The 17,779-nt window shown below is 40.3% G+C and overlaps 1 protein-coding gene across 3 annotated transcripts in view; it reads left to right on the forward strand.

Moving 5' to 3' along the window:
* C1H12orf75 (chromosome 1 C12orf75 homolog) overlaps positions 1-17,779 on the forward strand; it is a 219,241-nt gene that overhangs the window by 59,499 nt on the left and 141,963 nt on the right. The window contains exon 6 of one of the 3 annotated variants that reach the window (XM_068664488.1): positions 17,453-17,555. The exons of 1 other annotated variant lie outside the window; for it this stretch is intronic. In XM_068664488.1, coding sequence (XP_068520589.1) covers positions 17,453-17,493 — 41 coding nt within the window. In that variant the 3' untranslated portion in view covers positions 17,494-17,555. Of the gene's footprint in view, positions 1-17,452; positions 17,556-17,779 lie in introns of those variants that run through there. One more of the 3 variants, XM_068664532.1, reaches the window with a different exon arrangement.

Genomic DNA, 17,779 nt, shown 5'->3' on the forward strand with positions numbered 1-17,779 from the left:
CTTTCTTCTGCTTTGAAGACAACGAGATCCCAGTGACTTCAGAAGTGTAAAAAAATAATATTGTATTCTGTAACTTTAGTAATACAGTATGAAATGATAGTGACTGTAAGCATGCTTTCCAGAGAAGCCTTAAATCTGAACTATTTACAAGACCTCTTTCATTTTCATAAATGTCAATGACAGCAACATAGGGAGGTAGTGTTTGCTTCTGGAGGGGAAATTTTAATGAGCAAGAAGTTTACAGAATTTGGAAAATGGCTCAATATCCTTGTTGACTGGAATCATCCTGACTAGAACTGCAGAATGGAAAATTAAAGGAGACCACTGCTTCTCACGTGTAACATTTAAGAGTGGTGATTGGGCTAATAGAATGACCATTTCCAAACTGTGTGGAGCTGGTATTGTGCATGACCAAGAGCATGACTGAAGTGAATGTCACTGCCATCTTGTACTAGCAGTGGCATGGTTTAGTGGGCATTACTGGTGGTAGGAGGATGGTTGGACCAGATGATCTTAGAGGTCTTTTCCAACCTTAATGATTCTATGACTCTATGTTGTTCCTTGGAGTCAAACCAACCTCTAGCAAGGCCCTCTATCTTCTCTCATGGGTAGAACAAGATGCACATACTGCAGATTCTTAGTGCAGAAGCCTATCTGATTGGTACCATGGTACTGTACTACAAATGCAGTAATATTGAGTGAAAACAGCACAGTGAAAAGCACAGCAATGAAGAATGGGAGATATTTGCACCATTTAACCCTTGCTCAGATCCGCTTACTTGCATGCAATTAAGTGGGCTAATTTACTATGTGATTTGGGGCTAAGTGGGCTAATTTTACTATGTGTTGCCAAGCCTGGGACTCACTGAGGAGAAAAGGGAAAGGTAAAACCGGAGTGCCCTTTTAACTGTAATACTTGGGTAGTAGTTAAAGACTCTCCATGTTAAAAAGAAGTCTAGAATACCTCAGTCAAAGGAAAGATACTGTTTCTCATGGCAACTTTTTTGTTTTGAAATGTATTTTTTTCTCTTTGAAGTGAAAGCAGCTGTACTGTATTTCTGCAAACAAACAACAAAAAGGTGTATCTTCTGTTGAAGTTTTGTAGCTGCTGGTGCTAGCATAGAATGTAGGATGTGCAGACTGTTATCATTGTTGGGTGTAATGCAGAGCAAACATCAGCAGTGACAAGGACTAGAAGTGGACACTGTTTTCTAGGAAAGTACCCAAACCTAGTACCAATCAGCAAGGCATGTTTTGTTTCTTTACCTGACCAAAATAATCTCTCTATCAAAACACAACAGCATTTTAATGGCAAAGTTTTTTGGTAAATATATTTTGACAGTTTTGTAAATGTTCTTTTTAACTTCCAAAGATAGTATGGGATCTGTATTTTCATATTCCATCAGAGTAATTTGCTAAAAATGGGACTAAAGTACCTTGCACTGTGAAAGACTAGCCTTGCAATTTACCTCTTGTCAGACTGCAACATCCATATTTGATTGTGAAGTGTTAAAATGCTTTTGTAATTTGTTTGTAATTTAATTTCATTTTTGTAACTAACTCCTTTGTTTTAAATTATCTTCTGGCTCACAGAATGTGCACATCTGCCCATAGCTCTCCATGCATGGCTAATAAGCAATCTCCAAAGAGTCACGAGAAATCTGTGGAAATAAACATGAGAAATGTTCTTCAAATAACAAATTAGCAATAATTATACAAACTATATGATTTCTTTATAAGTCGTCTTTGCATAGCTTAGTGAGGATGTCTCTGGCAGGTTTTAGTGTTTTTTGTACTTTCCACAGCACATAAATTTTCACCCTCCTACAAACGTAATGAAAATTGAATGTGTACATGTATGAATGTATAGAAATTGGACTGAAGTAAAAATGCAAAAATTAATATTTACTAAGGTTTATCCAGCCATGAAGAAAAGATGTGGTTACAGTCTGTTCACTGAGATGCACTGACAGTCATTCTTTCTTGAAATACTGCATCGTAGGGAGTATGACCTAATTTGAATCTCACAGAGATTGAGGAATGATTCCATTCACTAACATGGAGTTGGAAGCAGCAGTCTCTACAGCCTCTGCTTTCCTGTTTGTTACTTATCTGATGCTGGATTTTCACTTTGTAAATTCTCCATCTCTTCTGTCTCCAAAACCATGTTATCGCCTTTCAGCTTGGTCTGTTGCACTCCAGCATTAGTTATTAGGCCTAGGACAGAAGAAACATTGTAGTCTGTACTAAACAGGAGCTCAGATGACAGAGTGGGTATAGTTTCTTTGAATTTTGCTCTTCCCAATATTTGCTTTACAGTATTCATTCATCAGAGAATTCACAGAAACTTTTTTTTTTTTTTTTAATATTTACAACTCTGGACATCTAATATCCTATTAATTAATCCTACAGAGATATAATTCTGATTGCTTACCTTAGATTTCTGGACCTAGCAACACTCAAGCTGCATTTTTATCAGAAATGTCATTACTCAGAACATTGGAAAACACGTTTTCACGATCCATTTGATATCCGTGGTTAGCAAGAGGAATCTATCTCATTCGCTATACATTTTTAGAAGACAGTTTTGGACCGTGATGTGTAGTGAGGCAAACTGATTATATTAAACATGTAAGAAAATAACATTAAGTTGTATTTTTCAGCAACATGACAGCAAGAAATACCTTCAAAGAACCCTTCCTGGAGTTTCTGGTTTTATCAGGGTATTTGGTCTCCTTGGTTCAGTGCCTAGTAAAAATAGTCCAGCTTTAATAAAGCACAGATGTTGACATATTCACTCACCTTCATCATTGCATGGATGCATTTCATACTGAATTTCACCTAAGGAATTTTAGACTTTACAGATAATAATCAAAAACACTTCTGGCTTCCCTTTGGGATCATTGCTGTTTTTTTAGATCAAAGATGCCCCATCAACATAATGACTTGAGATGGAAAGTTGTGATTTTTTTTATGTACTAATGAAAAGATTAATGTGGCTTAAGTATGGTAAGTTTAGCACTTCTGTTCCTTAACCTTGTTTAGCCCTTATGCCATTAGACCATATTTTTGCAATTCTTTCCCCAAATCATTCTTTGTCCTTTGCTATCAGCAAGGGTAGTCATCTATAATAAAGTTAGGATTCTGTTTCAATATAATTAAATATATTTCCTTGCTGAATACATTCCAAGCATTCCTTGGAAATACTTCCTTTTTCATGTATAGAAAGCCCAGTATGTTTAAATTTCAAACAGTACCATTAGTGCACAATCCAGTACTTTATTTCTAATGATACATCAGATCTGGAAATTCCTCAGCCAGTTCAAGACAGGCAAAGGGGCAAATTTTCAAAGTAGCAAGCTGGAGGTACACCCGCAAAATCCTTATAATGGTTAACAGATTTTTATACTTCACTTTGAAGATTTATCCCTTTCATACTGAGCATGCTCTGTAGACCATAATAGATTGTTAGCACTGATTAAAAATAAATCCCTTTCCAAAAGCATACTGCCTTTAGAAGGAAGAATGGTTTAGTGTGGTTACTTTAATGGACAAGTCAGTGAGGAATAGCTGAACAGATAAAGAGAAATTATCCTCTTCTGGAATCATGAAAGATTTGGATATTTTACTTTCTATTAATCTCTTGCAATTCCCAAATACTGAATTGGAGGGAATCTCCATGAGACAATGGAACAAAGGAATAAATATGTTAACGACTTAAGTCGGTGGGCATGGGAGCTGGACCAAAAGAATAAGCAGATAGTGAGACAAAGTTAAACAAAAAAAGAGGTGTGTGCTGCTGTGGGGCCTGTGCACTGATGCCAATGAATTTGAATTGTGAGAAATCTGGAGGTTTTCTTTTATTGTGGCAAGATCTTCCATGAAATTTAGATGGCACATCTGAGAGCACTGAATTTAGGAAACAATCTATTTTAATTTTAATCGAAGTGGATTAACAGTACAAGAATTAGTACAAGCGGTTTTTCTTGATTTCAGGAAGGTAATTCTTGACTCACATAACACTATAACATCAGAGAGGATATGTGGGCTTCTGTATCTACAACAAAGCAGGTAGACTGTGGTGCTAAATACAAGACTCAGCTGTACCATCAGGAAGAGTGCTTCATCAATGCACAACCCTCAAAATAAGAACAGAGATATCCTCATTCTTATATATTGGTTTCTGCCTTGTGCTTCCTTTAATGTTTCTTTTGTTGGCTGAGTATATATTAAAACAAAATAAAGGACTTAGCCTTCAACCACTGACATGCAAGGGACTGGCACAACTTTTTGTGATTGGAATTCTTTGTGGTCTGTCTGTAAGTGCGGTATTCTGTTTGTTTTATGTATTGCTATACGTTATTTTATGCATCTCAGTGAAGTCTGCTGTGTCATTGCTTCAGCAGAACTAAGACTGGGGGACTTTTGGGGACTGTTAGTTTTAGGTCAGAGGTTGGACTCGATGATCTTGAGGTCTCTTCCAACCTAGAAAATTCTGTGATTCTGTGATTCTGTGAAGAAAAGCAGTTGGAAGGTGTCTTAAGTTACATACAGTATGATTCTGGTTAATGACTCCAAATATGTTCAAATAGCAATAGTAATAACAAATAGTAAAGGCTGTTACCCAGTCTGTTAAATCCAAATAAACAAGAAGAGTACTAGAAAAGCCTACAGTTCAAGGGATCTTACTAGATAGAGTTGAGAGAGCCCTTACAGGGTCACCATGCCCATCTCTCCACCTGTGGTAGGATCAAACTCTTAAAAACCTGCAGGGGTGGATACTCCCCACATTTTCTGGCAAACAGTTCTATTGCCTTGATACCCTTCCATGAAAAAGCCTTTCCCAAGAGTCGGACGTGATTTTTCTTGTTGCAGTTTAAGCCTGCTACATCTTGTTTTACTATCCTTGGAAATGGAGAATGGGCTAATCCCTCCTGTCATACTACAGCCTTTCACATAGTTGAAGACGGTTAGCATGTACTATTCCTTCTGCCATCACCTTCCTGCAGTTCTTGTTTCTTCACATGCCATATATTTAAACTTACTACTCTTTTGCTTTCCTGTGGACTCTGAAATTTGTCTGCATCATTCTTTAAGTGTAGTGCCTAAATTGGACAGAGGACCCTGCATGGGACCCTCCCAAAGCTGAGTAGAGTAGGATTAATTCCTGCACCTTGATTCAGAATCCTGTGTTCAGTTTTCTTTGCTATTCCTTGTAAATGATTTCTTTCATTATTATTTTGACAACTGAACAAAACAAAACCCACATCCATTTGTTTTCTCCTGAAGGAATAGCAAATTTCTAATGAACTGCCAGAAGTTCACGTGCAAATAAGTTTAACGGACATACTCTGACCCCAGTAAAATCTTTGGAAATTTCATTATTGTCTATGATGGACTCAAGATTTGGCCCTGAGTAGACATAAGTTCTTAGTATAATTAATGAATTCTGAAGACGTATTAATTGAAGTACACAGCTGTTTGCAGGTCCATGCCTAACCTTTTCCCTGATTACCCAAGAAGAAATTGAAGTGGGATGTGATTATGTAGCTGACAATAGTGTGCAAGTCTTGGAAGAAATGCCTTCCTTCTAGGAAAATTAGAATAGATCTGTTTGAGAGTCAGTCTTTTCTGCTATGCAAGGAAAATCCTAGCCTTGAATCTATAGGCTGTCCCTTGCAAAGAAGCTTAAATTTCCCTAACTGTGTAGTCCTTTACTTTGATCATGTTCCATGTGTACAAGACAATCCAACCAATCTGTCACTTGTGACTTAAACCTTGAGTGTTATAAATAAATGCTGTGCAACTGCTGGCTAAAGGACAAATCAGAACATTAAGACGATTAAGAGAAAGCAGAGCGTCAGTCCAACTACAATAAAGCTAATATCATTCAGTCCACTGTAATTTAAAACAGCTGTCAGCTAGTCCTGGCTTGTGATATAACAGGCCAAATTCTTGGACACTGAGTTATTCTTAGAAATATGCATACAGGCATTGGCAAGTAATGCTGCAAATTGCCTGTTGCCAGTACCCTGTCAGTTCTATGGGCCAACAGATATAAAAGCTATTGTTCTAGCTCATGAAAAATAACTTTAAATTTTTAATTTCAAATTACTCAAAAGCTGTGGGGATATGGGAGCCAATGCATTTTAAACTAAACCTCACACAAATGAGAAATAATTTGACAAATGTTGTTCAATTCACCCAAAAGATAACAGAGGCTCTTCTCATTCATTGTAATGAGCAGCATGTAACCCAGCCTGGTCACCTTGAATGAGGGATGAGAAGAAAGGGAGAAGGACTGTGTGCTCCAGAACAACAACAAAAAATATTGATGCAAAATAAGTAGTCACTGTACCTTCCATAAAATTTTAAGCCTTCCATAATATTTTAAGTCTGGTTTGTTGAAATGTACACGTTCACCTATTTCATCTACCCTTTCTTCCAAAGATCCATGCAGCTACCGGCATTTCCTGTGTAATATCACTTAGGAAAGTGAAAACATAAGTGGAATTTTCAATAAAAATATTGCTTGATATGAAGCTGAGTTATTTCCACATAGACCATACTTTTAGCTTCAAGAGCAGCATCATTGCCCTAGTGAAAATCTGTATTAGGGGTTGGAATTTATTGAATACACTTTTTCTTTCTTTTGTTCGTGGAAATACCTGACTCACAGCATTGTCTTTTCTCCTTACTTTTGTCCTTCTCTCCTGCTCCTTCAGTGGATATCCATACTTTCACAGTTCTGTGAATAGCATTACTCATTTGGGAAAGAAGGATGGCAGGAACGTGCATCACTGTAATGTTCACAGGACATATTGATGAAGTAATGCTGTACTTAGGAACATTACAATTTTAATTAAATTTTGCATGTATGTTGGAATGGAAAACTGTGGTGGCTATTAAAAAAAATTGCTATTGCACTTTGTGAGGTGTTTAGACTTTCATTTGTAATGTGTGTTACAAAACTGCTCAACTTTATCCCTTCAGTAGATGGAAGAACCTAACTGGATTTTTAGCTGTGAGGTAGAGGGAATGAAGCTCAGCCCTGTCAAGGATGTGACACACAAGTGCACGTATAGAGCATGTATAGACTTTTGGGAAAATCTGAGGTCAGAAACTGTGGAGCTGTTGAAGCTTAGGCACCTCCATGGGTAGACAGTGACTGATTCGTGGTTTTATAGATGCAGTTTATGTGCCTAAGTCCTCCTTTTTCGTTAGGTCTAAATTCTATTGAGTTGTAAGAGCATTCTGATGCCAAAGTAAATAAGAAGTGGCTTGCAAACAGTCCTCAGTGTATACAAAAGATTTTTTTATTTTTTTATTTTTTCACACTGGTTTGTAATTATTTTATGCTCTGATGGCTTTGTTGGTTTCTTTTCTCGGGGTTGATGAAAACCTTATCTTTTGTTGTAATCTGTTTCCATCTATGTTTCAGCTTGAGGACTGGGCTTGAACAAAAAAATCCTCACTTGTTAAGTTTTTCAAACTTCAGGTTTGAAGTGTTTCAAACAGCAGTCATTGTAGCTGCAAAAGTCATAAGCGAACTTGTAAGTTGTAGTACTGTCAGGTTTAGAAAAAGAGCCATCTTGTGGCTAGCTCAGAAGACAGGCACAAATCAACTGCACAGTGTTCGTTTATGGGGAGCCATTAAAGGCCTTCAGTTCCTTACTGATTGGAGTATGATGTACCATGGGTAAAAGAAGGAGTTTAATAATTCTTTGCATTTGAAAATAAAGCTAGTTCTGGACATATAGCTCATGACTGAATGAGATCTTTTTGGAGCTGGAACAAATGGTGGAAATAGTTAAATTATTTCTGTTTTATAATAGGACTGATAATTAGTAAATGGCCATTTGCACTGCTGCACTAGGGAGTCTTTCTGCTTTGGAAGTGTGTGAAGTAAGTCTCACAGCGTGAGGTATTGCTCCCATGTTGCAGATGGAAGAAGCTGGGTGTAGAGAAGTGAAGTGCTCCCACAGGAAGCCATCGGCAGAACCAAATAAAAGGAGTCCTGATTCATGGTCTGTGCTATGGTTGCTTGATTGCATTTTCCTTTTTTTTTTTTTCTTGCCTTGTTTGCTGGTGAAGCATGATTGTGTGTGACCCCAGTTTATACTGCAGATGGTAACATTTAAATCTCATGAAAATCTTCATCTAATGAACCTTTTTTTCTCAGCCTTTTTTTTTTTTTTCTTTTTTTTTTTTTTTCAGAGATATAGCTGAAAAATATGGAAGCTCTTTTTCCTGCATTTGCTTTCTCTCCACATCTTTCATAATGAAAACAGAACTATGGTTATGTTGTGCTCTGTCCAGGTAATGTTTTGGCAGTGAATTTCCTGACTCCTCTCAAAGCCATTATTAACTAATTAATGATCACATTAAAGGATTTGTCTTCTTTTTCTTAGCTATCACTGTACTGGCAGTGAGCTGACCTGTATTTTAACTTCCACTGTGGTAGGTTTAGTACTATTGTACTAATGACAATTACTCTGATTTATGACTATTAGGTGAGAATGGAATTTTCCACAGTAAGTTTCTAATAACCTGTGAGTACTGCAGTAGTATCAGGGTTGATTCAGACTGAATCTAAAACATAAAGCAATGTTCATTGCCAAGCTGGAAGTGCATGGGCATGAACTCACATTGTGGATGCTTTCTATGCACTGTGAACACTGCAGGCTACTTCATGTTCCTGCTATTGAAATCCTGTGGTTTTCTTTCATAGAAAAGGGATCTGTCTGTATGCTTTATAAAACTTATGAACTCATTGCAAAGAGAAAACAAATGGACAGTGTAGAACATTTCTCAATAGCTTAGCTGAAAAGAGTTTTTCCTCCAGAAATGTTTTTCTAAGGGAAAACCATAAGCCTGATTGCAACACAACCACAGCATGGAGCGAGCCTACAGGGATGGTGACTACTGGAACCATTCAAACAAGGTGCTATTTTGTTCTCTCTGGTCTTTTGGTGGAATTAATAAGCATAAATTCTAGTTTGCTGGGCTCCTGAAAAGCAAAATGGGCTGCTTGAACACCTTAACAAGAGCTGTGTGGCAAATAAGAGTGACAAAGAAGATGGACCACTCTGAAATTACTGTTAGGCAGGTAATGGCTTTAAAAATAGTGACCATTCATTTACCCTCTTATTTTTATTTTTGAATTTATGACCTGATGAACAGAACAGGGGACATCTACCCTAATGTTGCCAAAATGCTACTTATGAATGCAGATGATGAGATATACTCTAGGGAAAGAGGTTTTGTAGGACCTGTGGGCTGGGGGCAGAGTTTGTGCAAAAGAGCATTTCTGTGCATGCATCCAGAGGGCAATGGAAAGAAAAGGGAATTCAAGAAAATCATCCCTCTACCATACCCATACAGAACAGTGTTTTAATCGCAACAGGCGTGACTCAGATTAGACATCACAAAAAACTGTCTAAAGGCCAAGAGACCACGACGTAAGAATAGGTCACCCAGGGATGTTGTGGATTTGTGTCTGGAGGATTTTTGAGCAGTTAGACAAGCGTCTGTCAGAAGTGATGGTAAGCATAGCTGATTCTGCCCTGGGGCAGAGGGATGGGCTAGCTGACCTCTCAAGGTCCTTTCAAGCCCACGTGGCTGTGATTGAGGGAAAGGTCCAATTACTTATGATGGGAGCAACGGAGTGATTTGACAGCAGAGGAAATCCATGATGAATGGCACCTTATCTAGTTCACTTATTGTTTTCTGTGCTTTTAGGCTTTTCAGTATAGTGTAGTATAGTGTGATTATACATTTGATTATAGTTCTTTTTTTCAGCTATTCTATTTCTCTTTGTTTTACATCATTAAAGAGGAAAAACTTGCCCTTTTAATTTTTTTTTTTTTTGTTATGTTTCACTTTCTATGCTAAATGTCTTCTCTTGTAGCTGATGCATCATTAATTTTGCAACTATGTTCTTTAAGTCTGTTACTGGGGGGCCTACAGAGATGTATAAATTTGTAGCAGCTGATCAGCAATCCTAAAAACTTTAATAGCTTTTCAAATCCAAATAATAACCAGTACAATTGATTTAAAAGCATTTGGTTTATTTCTCTGATGTTATTAGTAAACTAGAAAACGACATGCAAAAAACAGGCTTTGCTCTACAATGCTTCTTGAAACATCTCTGAAATTTAGTGAGCTTGAGAAAGAGAAATCTCTTTCTTAAAAGAAATATTTTTCCAGTGTTTGCAAGATGTCATAAACTGTTTTACACAGAGAGAAAAATGGAACATCTGTGCCATTCATATTTATTTTCCCAACATAACTTACCAGAAAATAAAAGAGAAGGGGGAGGGTATATTTTGCAATTTCTCTGCAGCTGTTTGTGTGAATGTCCAGGGCTGCCAAAAAAGAAACTAAAAGAAACAATCAAATAACTTCCAAGATTTAAACAAAATGGAGAAAAATAATTTAGAAAGGAGAAGCCAGCATTTATTTTCTAACTTTTTATGTCATTTATCAGAGCGACTACACATGCCAGCTTAACTGTCTATAGTGCTTTCGGATGCAGTACAGAAAGCAATTCTGAGGAAGGTCTCCAAAGGGTGGGTTAGATGACCCCAGACCTGCAGATTCATTTCTAATGTTCCCACATAAAAGGCTATTGTCATCTTAGTCCTCCACATGCTCCCCTCGCCCTCACACCTGTGATAACTCTATTATAAGGTTGCAGCAAGCCAGTGCCCCCCTAGAAGACTGCTCATCCCTTTTGATGTTAACTGAAAGGAATCACTGAATTATTCAGCAATGAGATCACCAAGGCAGATCTCAAGTTGCGCCTGGCAATTACTACATGCTGTCCCTGGGAAAGTCCTGCTTGCACAATGGCCTAATTCCAACCTGATGGCTCTCACAACCACTTTTGAGCTGTCTTGCTAGGGTCCCAAAGGAGCAAAGCTCTTACTATTAGCTCTTAAGCAAAGCATGGCCTCCTGACTCTCAGTCTGGAGCTGGATAGTGGACCTCCATATGAAGGGAGATGCTCTGACTTCTCACTGGGCATGGGCAGGTGAGAAACTGGCTGGTGTGAATGACACCCCCAAGCCTCTGCTAGCTGGAAGCAAAACAGTCTCCAGCACCAGCTCTCTGTCTGGTTGATAGTGCCCTCATACACTGGAGTCATGAACACACATTGAATGGCTTTAGTAGACAGAGAACAGATGTTGGAGCTGTGTAACAAACCACGCCTGAATAGGCATGTATCTAACACACCTGTAACTTTATACCTATTTTCTTTCAAGATGAGGGTAACAGCAGCATTTGCATGGCTAGTAGCTCTGCTTCAAACCTTACAGAATTAATCTTGTCCATGCTTCAGGAGTTAATTTACATCCAATAGCATGACAACTTTCTTGAAGTCTAGAATGAGTAACTTTTATAGAATGAATTGCACTGTACTCTTTTATTAAGAAAAAGAAAAAAAAAAAAAAAAAGAAAAAAGAACATGCCTTGAGAAAAAAGTGCTTCTTCACAGGCAGAACAACAAGGACAGTGTAAAGAGTCCATTTAAAAAATAAAAGAAACAATAACACAAAAAAAAAAAAAAAAAAAGAAGGTGCCAGCAGAATAAACTCACTCAGCCCTAGTTTGTAGCTTTCAGGAATAGAAAAAGAATGAGGTGATGAGACTGGAAACTGAGAAGCCAAAGTGGGAGTGAGAAACTAGTTCTGCTGTGACTGAAGAAAAGAGCTGAGGTGACATCAGTGATTAAAAAAAATGTAATGGGCAGAAGGGGAGAAAGTGAGGTAACAGGAGTTATTTTAAATTACTCAGAAATGGCAGGAATTAGTGGAAATGTGGAGACCAGATGCAGCTGTACTGCAAAGTAACACTCATAAAAATGACTTCTTGGTATGCTAAGGCACCATTCAGTACTCTAGCTGGCAAGGAGATCATGGATTCAGGCCTCTTCCCCAGGTAGGTCTCTGCCTGAACTAGCCTGGTTGGCTGTACTTTATTATAAAATACTACATTTCTAAGACTGACATCCTGAGGGTGAGACTTTATATACTGAGCTTCTTAACAGCCGTTCTCCGGGGCTGTCATAAGAGAGGCTTAAAGCTGAAAGCAAAATTAAGACTGGGGATTGCATTGTGTTGGTTCCAGTGAAGATTTACAAGGTTTGTGAGAAATTCCTAGAGCCTTAGTTTATTTTAAGGTGTAATGGTAGTTCAGGGACAAGCAGCAAGTGGGCTATGTGAGCCAGCAGGCAGAGATCATACGTGTGACGTGCTATTGCTGCCTGCAAGGACTGCTCTTGTCATGAGGCTGCCCAGGAAGCAGGCAGCATCATCTGTGGGGTGGCCAAGTGTCCTACATCTGGAGGTAGAGGAGGGTTGTGGAGGAGATGAGCAGTACCCCTTTTCTCTCCTGGTGTCATGCAGACCTGTACAAGTGTTAGAGCACATCCAGAGACAGGGCATCTGCACACGAAAGAGTAAGTCTGGTACCTTTGGTCCAAACCAAGAGCTAAACCAGGTGGCAGGCTCTGAGCTGCTGCTTGCCTCTCTGCCTATCCTTGGAAGCTGCAGTGCTAAGGGCTTTGGGCAAAGCCATGGTGTAGCCTCAGCTGTGCCAACCTCTTTGCTCTTTGTTATCATGCAGTCTTTAAACAAGTTATGAGATACATTAGCTGATGCCCTTACAGGGCCACTGGTACTTTGTCATTTTGCATGGCAACCTGCATGTTTGAACATAAAGTCTTAAGGAAAAAAGTGGAATTTTCTTATACAAAAATTCAAGCAATAGGCCCCAGGCATTTGAGTGCTTAAGAGGCTCTGTGCTGTATTGTGAGGACAGAAATAGCATGCAGTATTTTACAGTGCAAGGCAAAAACAAGGTCCCAGCCTTGTAGCTGGGGTTGCAACGTGTGTGTGGCCATGTAGGCTTGTGAAGAGGCCTGCTGGCTCCAGCTTTGCTCTCAGAAGGTACCTACCTCCAGACACTCCACATTTGGGGCCCAAATATACCCAGCCCCAAGCATGGCCTCTGCCTGGCTGCCTGTCTATGCACGCCAGGGGACATGGGGAACAAATATGGGAAGAACACAGGCTGACAGGACAGCTTGCTGAGATAGCTGCTTGCTGCTTTGTTGGTGAGGAAGGATTTAGTCTAAATGGGGGAAACACAGTGAGACACACCATTCCCATGCCAGATGCCATTTTCCTGGGCTGCCACATAGTTTGGGATCAGTCTGGAGCCCACAGGTCCGAGTTTAGGCCCACTTCATCTGCTTGCAGCCAAATTGCAGCGACAGCAGATGTGTTTCTCATAGCAGGACAACATTTGGTTCCACGTGCCTGCCTGAAGAAAAAGACTGAGAGGAATACCAAGCTGATGTTGACATAAATGAAGCTGAACCCACAAGCTATGTTGACTGAAGTCCTGGGACTGATAGAGCAGGAAGCGTCTGATGGGAGTGGGAAGACCAGCAATGCAAAGAATAAACAGTCCTGATCACAGAGAGCCTTGGGCCTGCAAGTGTTACAGCAAACCACACCCATGTGCCACAGCAGTGTTAGCACTGCATCACAGAAAAGGGTAATTTGCCTCTGTGTTTTCTGAACTTGAACCCCACTGGGGCTGGTCAGCAGAGTCCTGAGGCCTCCAGCATGGGCTGGAGAGGCTGGGTGCCTGCACAAGGCAGGGCCGCCTGCTGCAGGGCCTTGCACATCTTAGAAGTCCACTTAAGTTCTCTGAGGGCATCTTGAAAAGAAATCCAGCAGGGGGGTTTAATGCCGTCATCCAGACGGCAAGCTGTTTAGTTTTCAGAAATGATTGCCATGAGGAAGGGGGAGATTAGGTCCTGGCAGCCAGCCCTCTGGTTGCTCTGACACAAAAATGTTGTTATCAGTGCTTTTAAGCAGGCTAATTGATCACTTGTTAACAGTGGCCCTGACCATCAAGGTCTGGGAGGGGCAAACTTGTAAAATGATGGCTGCTGTTTGATTTTTTTTTTTTTTTTAATTTTGGATAGATAAAGCCAATTTGCCTGTGACACAAGGTTTAACTTTGCATTGTTTTGAGAAGCACTGTGGGATTATTGGTGACCTCCAGGGGTCAGAGCCAGTGGTTTTTCCACGTCATCTGACAGGGAGAGACCTCATTAACACGGAGTCCAGGCTATGGGATGTTAAATTAATGATGGTACAGAGGCAAGAGGGCTATCTGCAAAATGCATGCTGTCATTTCCTCTGGTCTGTAGCGTTTCCTTTGCCATCTCCTTCACAATGTTCTTTGGCTTGCAGCAGAAGTGTCCTAGCGTGGGCTGTGTCCTGTATGCATAGAAAACAGGTAACAGGAACTGCAGAGGATTTTTTTAAGGTTGGGTGTGGACCCTTGTGCTGAGTCTCTTCATGAAATTTAAGGAAGATTGACAGCTGACGAATTGTGATAGGCGGTTGTATTGTCTTTTGCTTCTCTCCCCTCGCCACTTCTAATTATCTGAATTGTCAAGTCTGTGATCCTTCAGTCTGACAGAAGTGATGCTGGGAGGGGAGAGGCTGAACAACTTGCTTACATGCAGCTCTCCAGGTATAATCAGAGACTGGTTTAGCTGTATCTTTTACATCTGATTGTTTTACCCAAAACAGTGGCCATTTAAATTGAAAGCAGTGGCTAGAAAACAAACAGAAAATAAGAGTTGTAAACTGACCTAAATTCCTCCTCTTGACTCCTGGGTCATCCCACCAGCCTCCAGGTGCCATGGGCTGTTTACATTTGGCTTACAAAAATGAAGGCAGGAGCTTGCAGGTCCCTACCTTTGCATCTCCACCAGTGTCTGGCCCCATCTGTAAACTCTTCAGGGCATAGAAAGGAGAGTGCTTTACAACACTGGCAGCCAGCTGACATTATTGTGCATGTGTGAAAAAGCATCTGAAAAAAAAACCAACATTAAAAGTTTGACAGAATTATACTTCACCCCTTCAATCAGAAGATTTATCTAAGTAGTATTTTCCCTGCTGCAGCTACTGTGAGCTGCACATAGTTTGATTTTAATACTTGAAGGGGGAGGGTGATAGGCATGGGACAGGGCTGAATATGTGAAGGTCTGCCCTGTGGTTTTGGTGGAGGGTGAGCGGTATACAATTTGGGGTCAGTGGTGCTTCTCAGCTGCTGCTCGCTATTGATGTGTGATAGAGCAGAAATGTCTCTCCCTATCAACCTTTGCACAGTCTAAATCAAGGACAGTAACTCACACAAATAAAGGACAATGACTTCAACTGTGGGGAAGAAAGGAAAGGTAAAGGAAAATCAGTTGTGATACAGGTAAGGGGAAAGAAGGGAGAGTGTGACTGGTGTTGGGGACTGGGAGATGCACAGGGATGAGAAAGGTGGAGGTGAGATGGAGAGAGGAGCTGGAGACAGAGCCGGAGATGGAGACAGGATGTAAGGAGCTGGAGATAGAGCCAAAGATGGAGACAGGAGGTAAGATGAAGAAGGAGCAGAATAAAGAAGAAAACAGGCTTGGGAGGACCAAAAGCAGAAAAATCAGCATTTGTGGGTCTTGTTCTGCGCTGTAAGCTTGTCCACCAGAGAAGAGCCTATGAGGCTATCTTCTGCTTGGTGGTGAAGGACACTGTAATCTGTCTGCCTACCCCCCTGTTGAAGACTCACTTAGAGGTCAAAGTGATTCCACCTCAAAGTGTAAAGGGGCTGAGAGGTTATCTGGACCATCCCTCTCTTGCCCTGGCTGGAATTCATTGGTATGGTTGCCTTTTCAGATAGCTGTTTTAAAAGCTCAGTTATACACATAACAAAAGTACGTTAGAAGAATGCCATGGTTGTAAAGCCATTCTCTCATAAATTTGGAAATACCAACACTACCCATCTGCAGCCTGAATACATATTGTGGGAGGCATTCTGATGCCAGTCTGCACCTACAAGCTGATAGATACATTGAGGATCCTTTTTGTATTGTTAAAAAAAGTCTCGATTGCAAATTCAAGGCTAGGGCCTGGGAAACAAACTGCCTCCCAAAATACGACTGCTTTAAAACTAATTCGATTTGCGTGGTGCTGGAGGGCACACAAGCAATATTAATCTGCAGAGTAAATAAATGCACTTTTATCTGCCAGGCTGATCATGTATATCATGTCTGACACTGCTGCACAAACAGTCCTGCATGGAAACACAGGCTTCCTTTCCAACAGGGGATTTCCCACCAGAGCTCTGCAAGAAGTTGTCCTACTATCGCTTTTTCTGGACAAGGACAGGCAAGAACAGTTGCTAGCAAGCTTGGACAGTTCTCTTAAGGTCAGATATTTACATGTATGACTTTCCTCTTAAAAATAAATAATTAAAAAAAAAAAGTTACAGCAATCTGTGGAAAAATCATCTGTCAAACTCGTGCACACAATATAGAGTATAACAGTGAACTAAGAACCAGATTATATTTGTGTACCGTGTCCCAGTTTGATCTATTCTGTGTGCCTGGTCCCAATAAAAACTGTGTGCCTCTGTCAGATATAATAACAGACTCTGCTTGCCAGACTTTCGGGGTAATCATTATTGCAGCAGTAAGATTGAACCTCTTGCAAACCCACAGTAAAGCTTTGCAGTGTCCCCTTTTTCCCTCCTCTCTAAAAGGTCAACTGCAGATTGCTAAAATGTGGAGAGAGCTCAGGGGGAAGTGCTGTCACCCTTCTGAGAATGGCCTGCAATGAGCTAAAGTGCGGGTTGAGAATGCATCGCCCCAGGAGAGGTGAGCTTTAGGCAGCGATCACCCCCTCAAACACAAAGGCAGACTTTTGAGCAAATCTGTCCCTAAGTGTTAAATATCTGGTACATGAGAAATGTCAGCCATTAAAAAAGACAACCAAACTGAGAGTGTTAAATAAGATAAACGTGCTGGGAAAGACAGGTATGGTAAAAGAGATGATGTAACTTTTTGTTGAAACCTCAGGGTGTTTCAAGCCTTAATGACTGACTGTCACTTTGCTGCTTAAAGACTTGATGGAAATTATCTTTTTAGATCATCTTAAACACTGACATTAAATGGACTGAAGACAGAGACACACAGCTGGCTGTAGTGACCAGGGGACATCATTTTCATTAATATTCCATTAAGAAATGCATGTGTTAACTACAGTACTTGTTTTGGCGAATTAAGTGATTTCTGTGTCTGGCTGGGCTTCATGAAAAGTGCAGCTATTTGAACTCTTTTTGAGAAGCTCTTAATAACTAAGTGCTGTATCGTACTTGCCTTGATTCAAGTCTTAATGCGCTCCCTACAGGCCCGTCCTCATGCTTTCAGAAAGACAGGTTCTCCCTTCCAAAGTCATGTACTTAACCTTTTGTTTAGCATGTCCAAACACTTCAGCCTCATGGCACTTAAACGTTTTGGGAAGGGTTATTTATAGCTCACCAAACAGGACAAATCCCTCTGTCTGAAAGCTAATATTTGTGTTCATTTATTTTCTTTAAGGAAACATGCTCCCAATCAGCAGAATGATGAACGAACAGTAAAGCACCTTTTCTTCATCGCATATAGAGGTTAACTGTCTGCTTCATCCTCATGGGAGATTCAGGTAAATCTTTCATGAGTGAAAGGTCTGATTTTGACCCATTTTCTGATGTTTCTTCTTCCTTCCTTATAGCAAGGAAAGTGAGCCTTGCAATTGGCATGGTGAGCACTTCCAACACCCTTTCATACGGGGCCTCAGGCTCAGTTACTGCAACTCTGCTGGCTGGGGGCGGCTCCCGGGGTAGGCGAGGTGCAGAAGTGGCCCACAGAGTTTCATAAGTTTTACAG

Source organism: Anas acuta, chromosome 1 (assembly GCF_963932015.1).
Source record: "Anas acuta chromosome 1, bAnaAcu1.1, whole genome shotgun sequence".
Taxonomy (NCBI): Eukaryota; Metazoa; Chordata; class Aves; order Anseriformes; family Anatidae; genus Anas; species Anas acuta.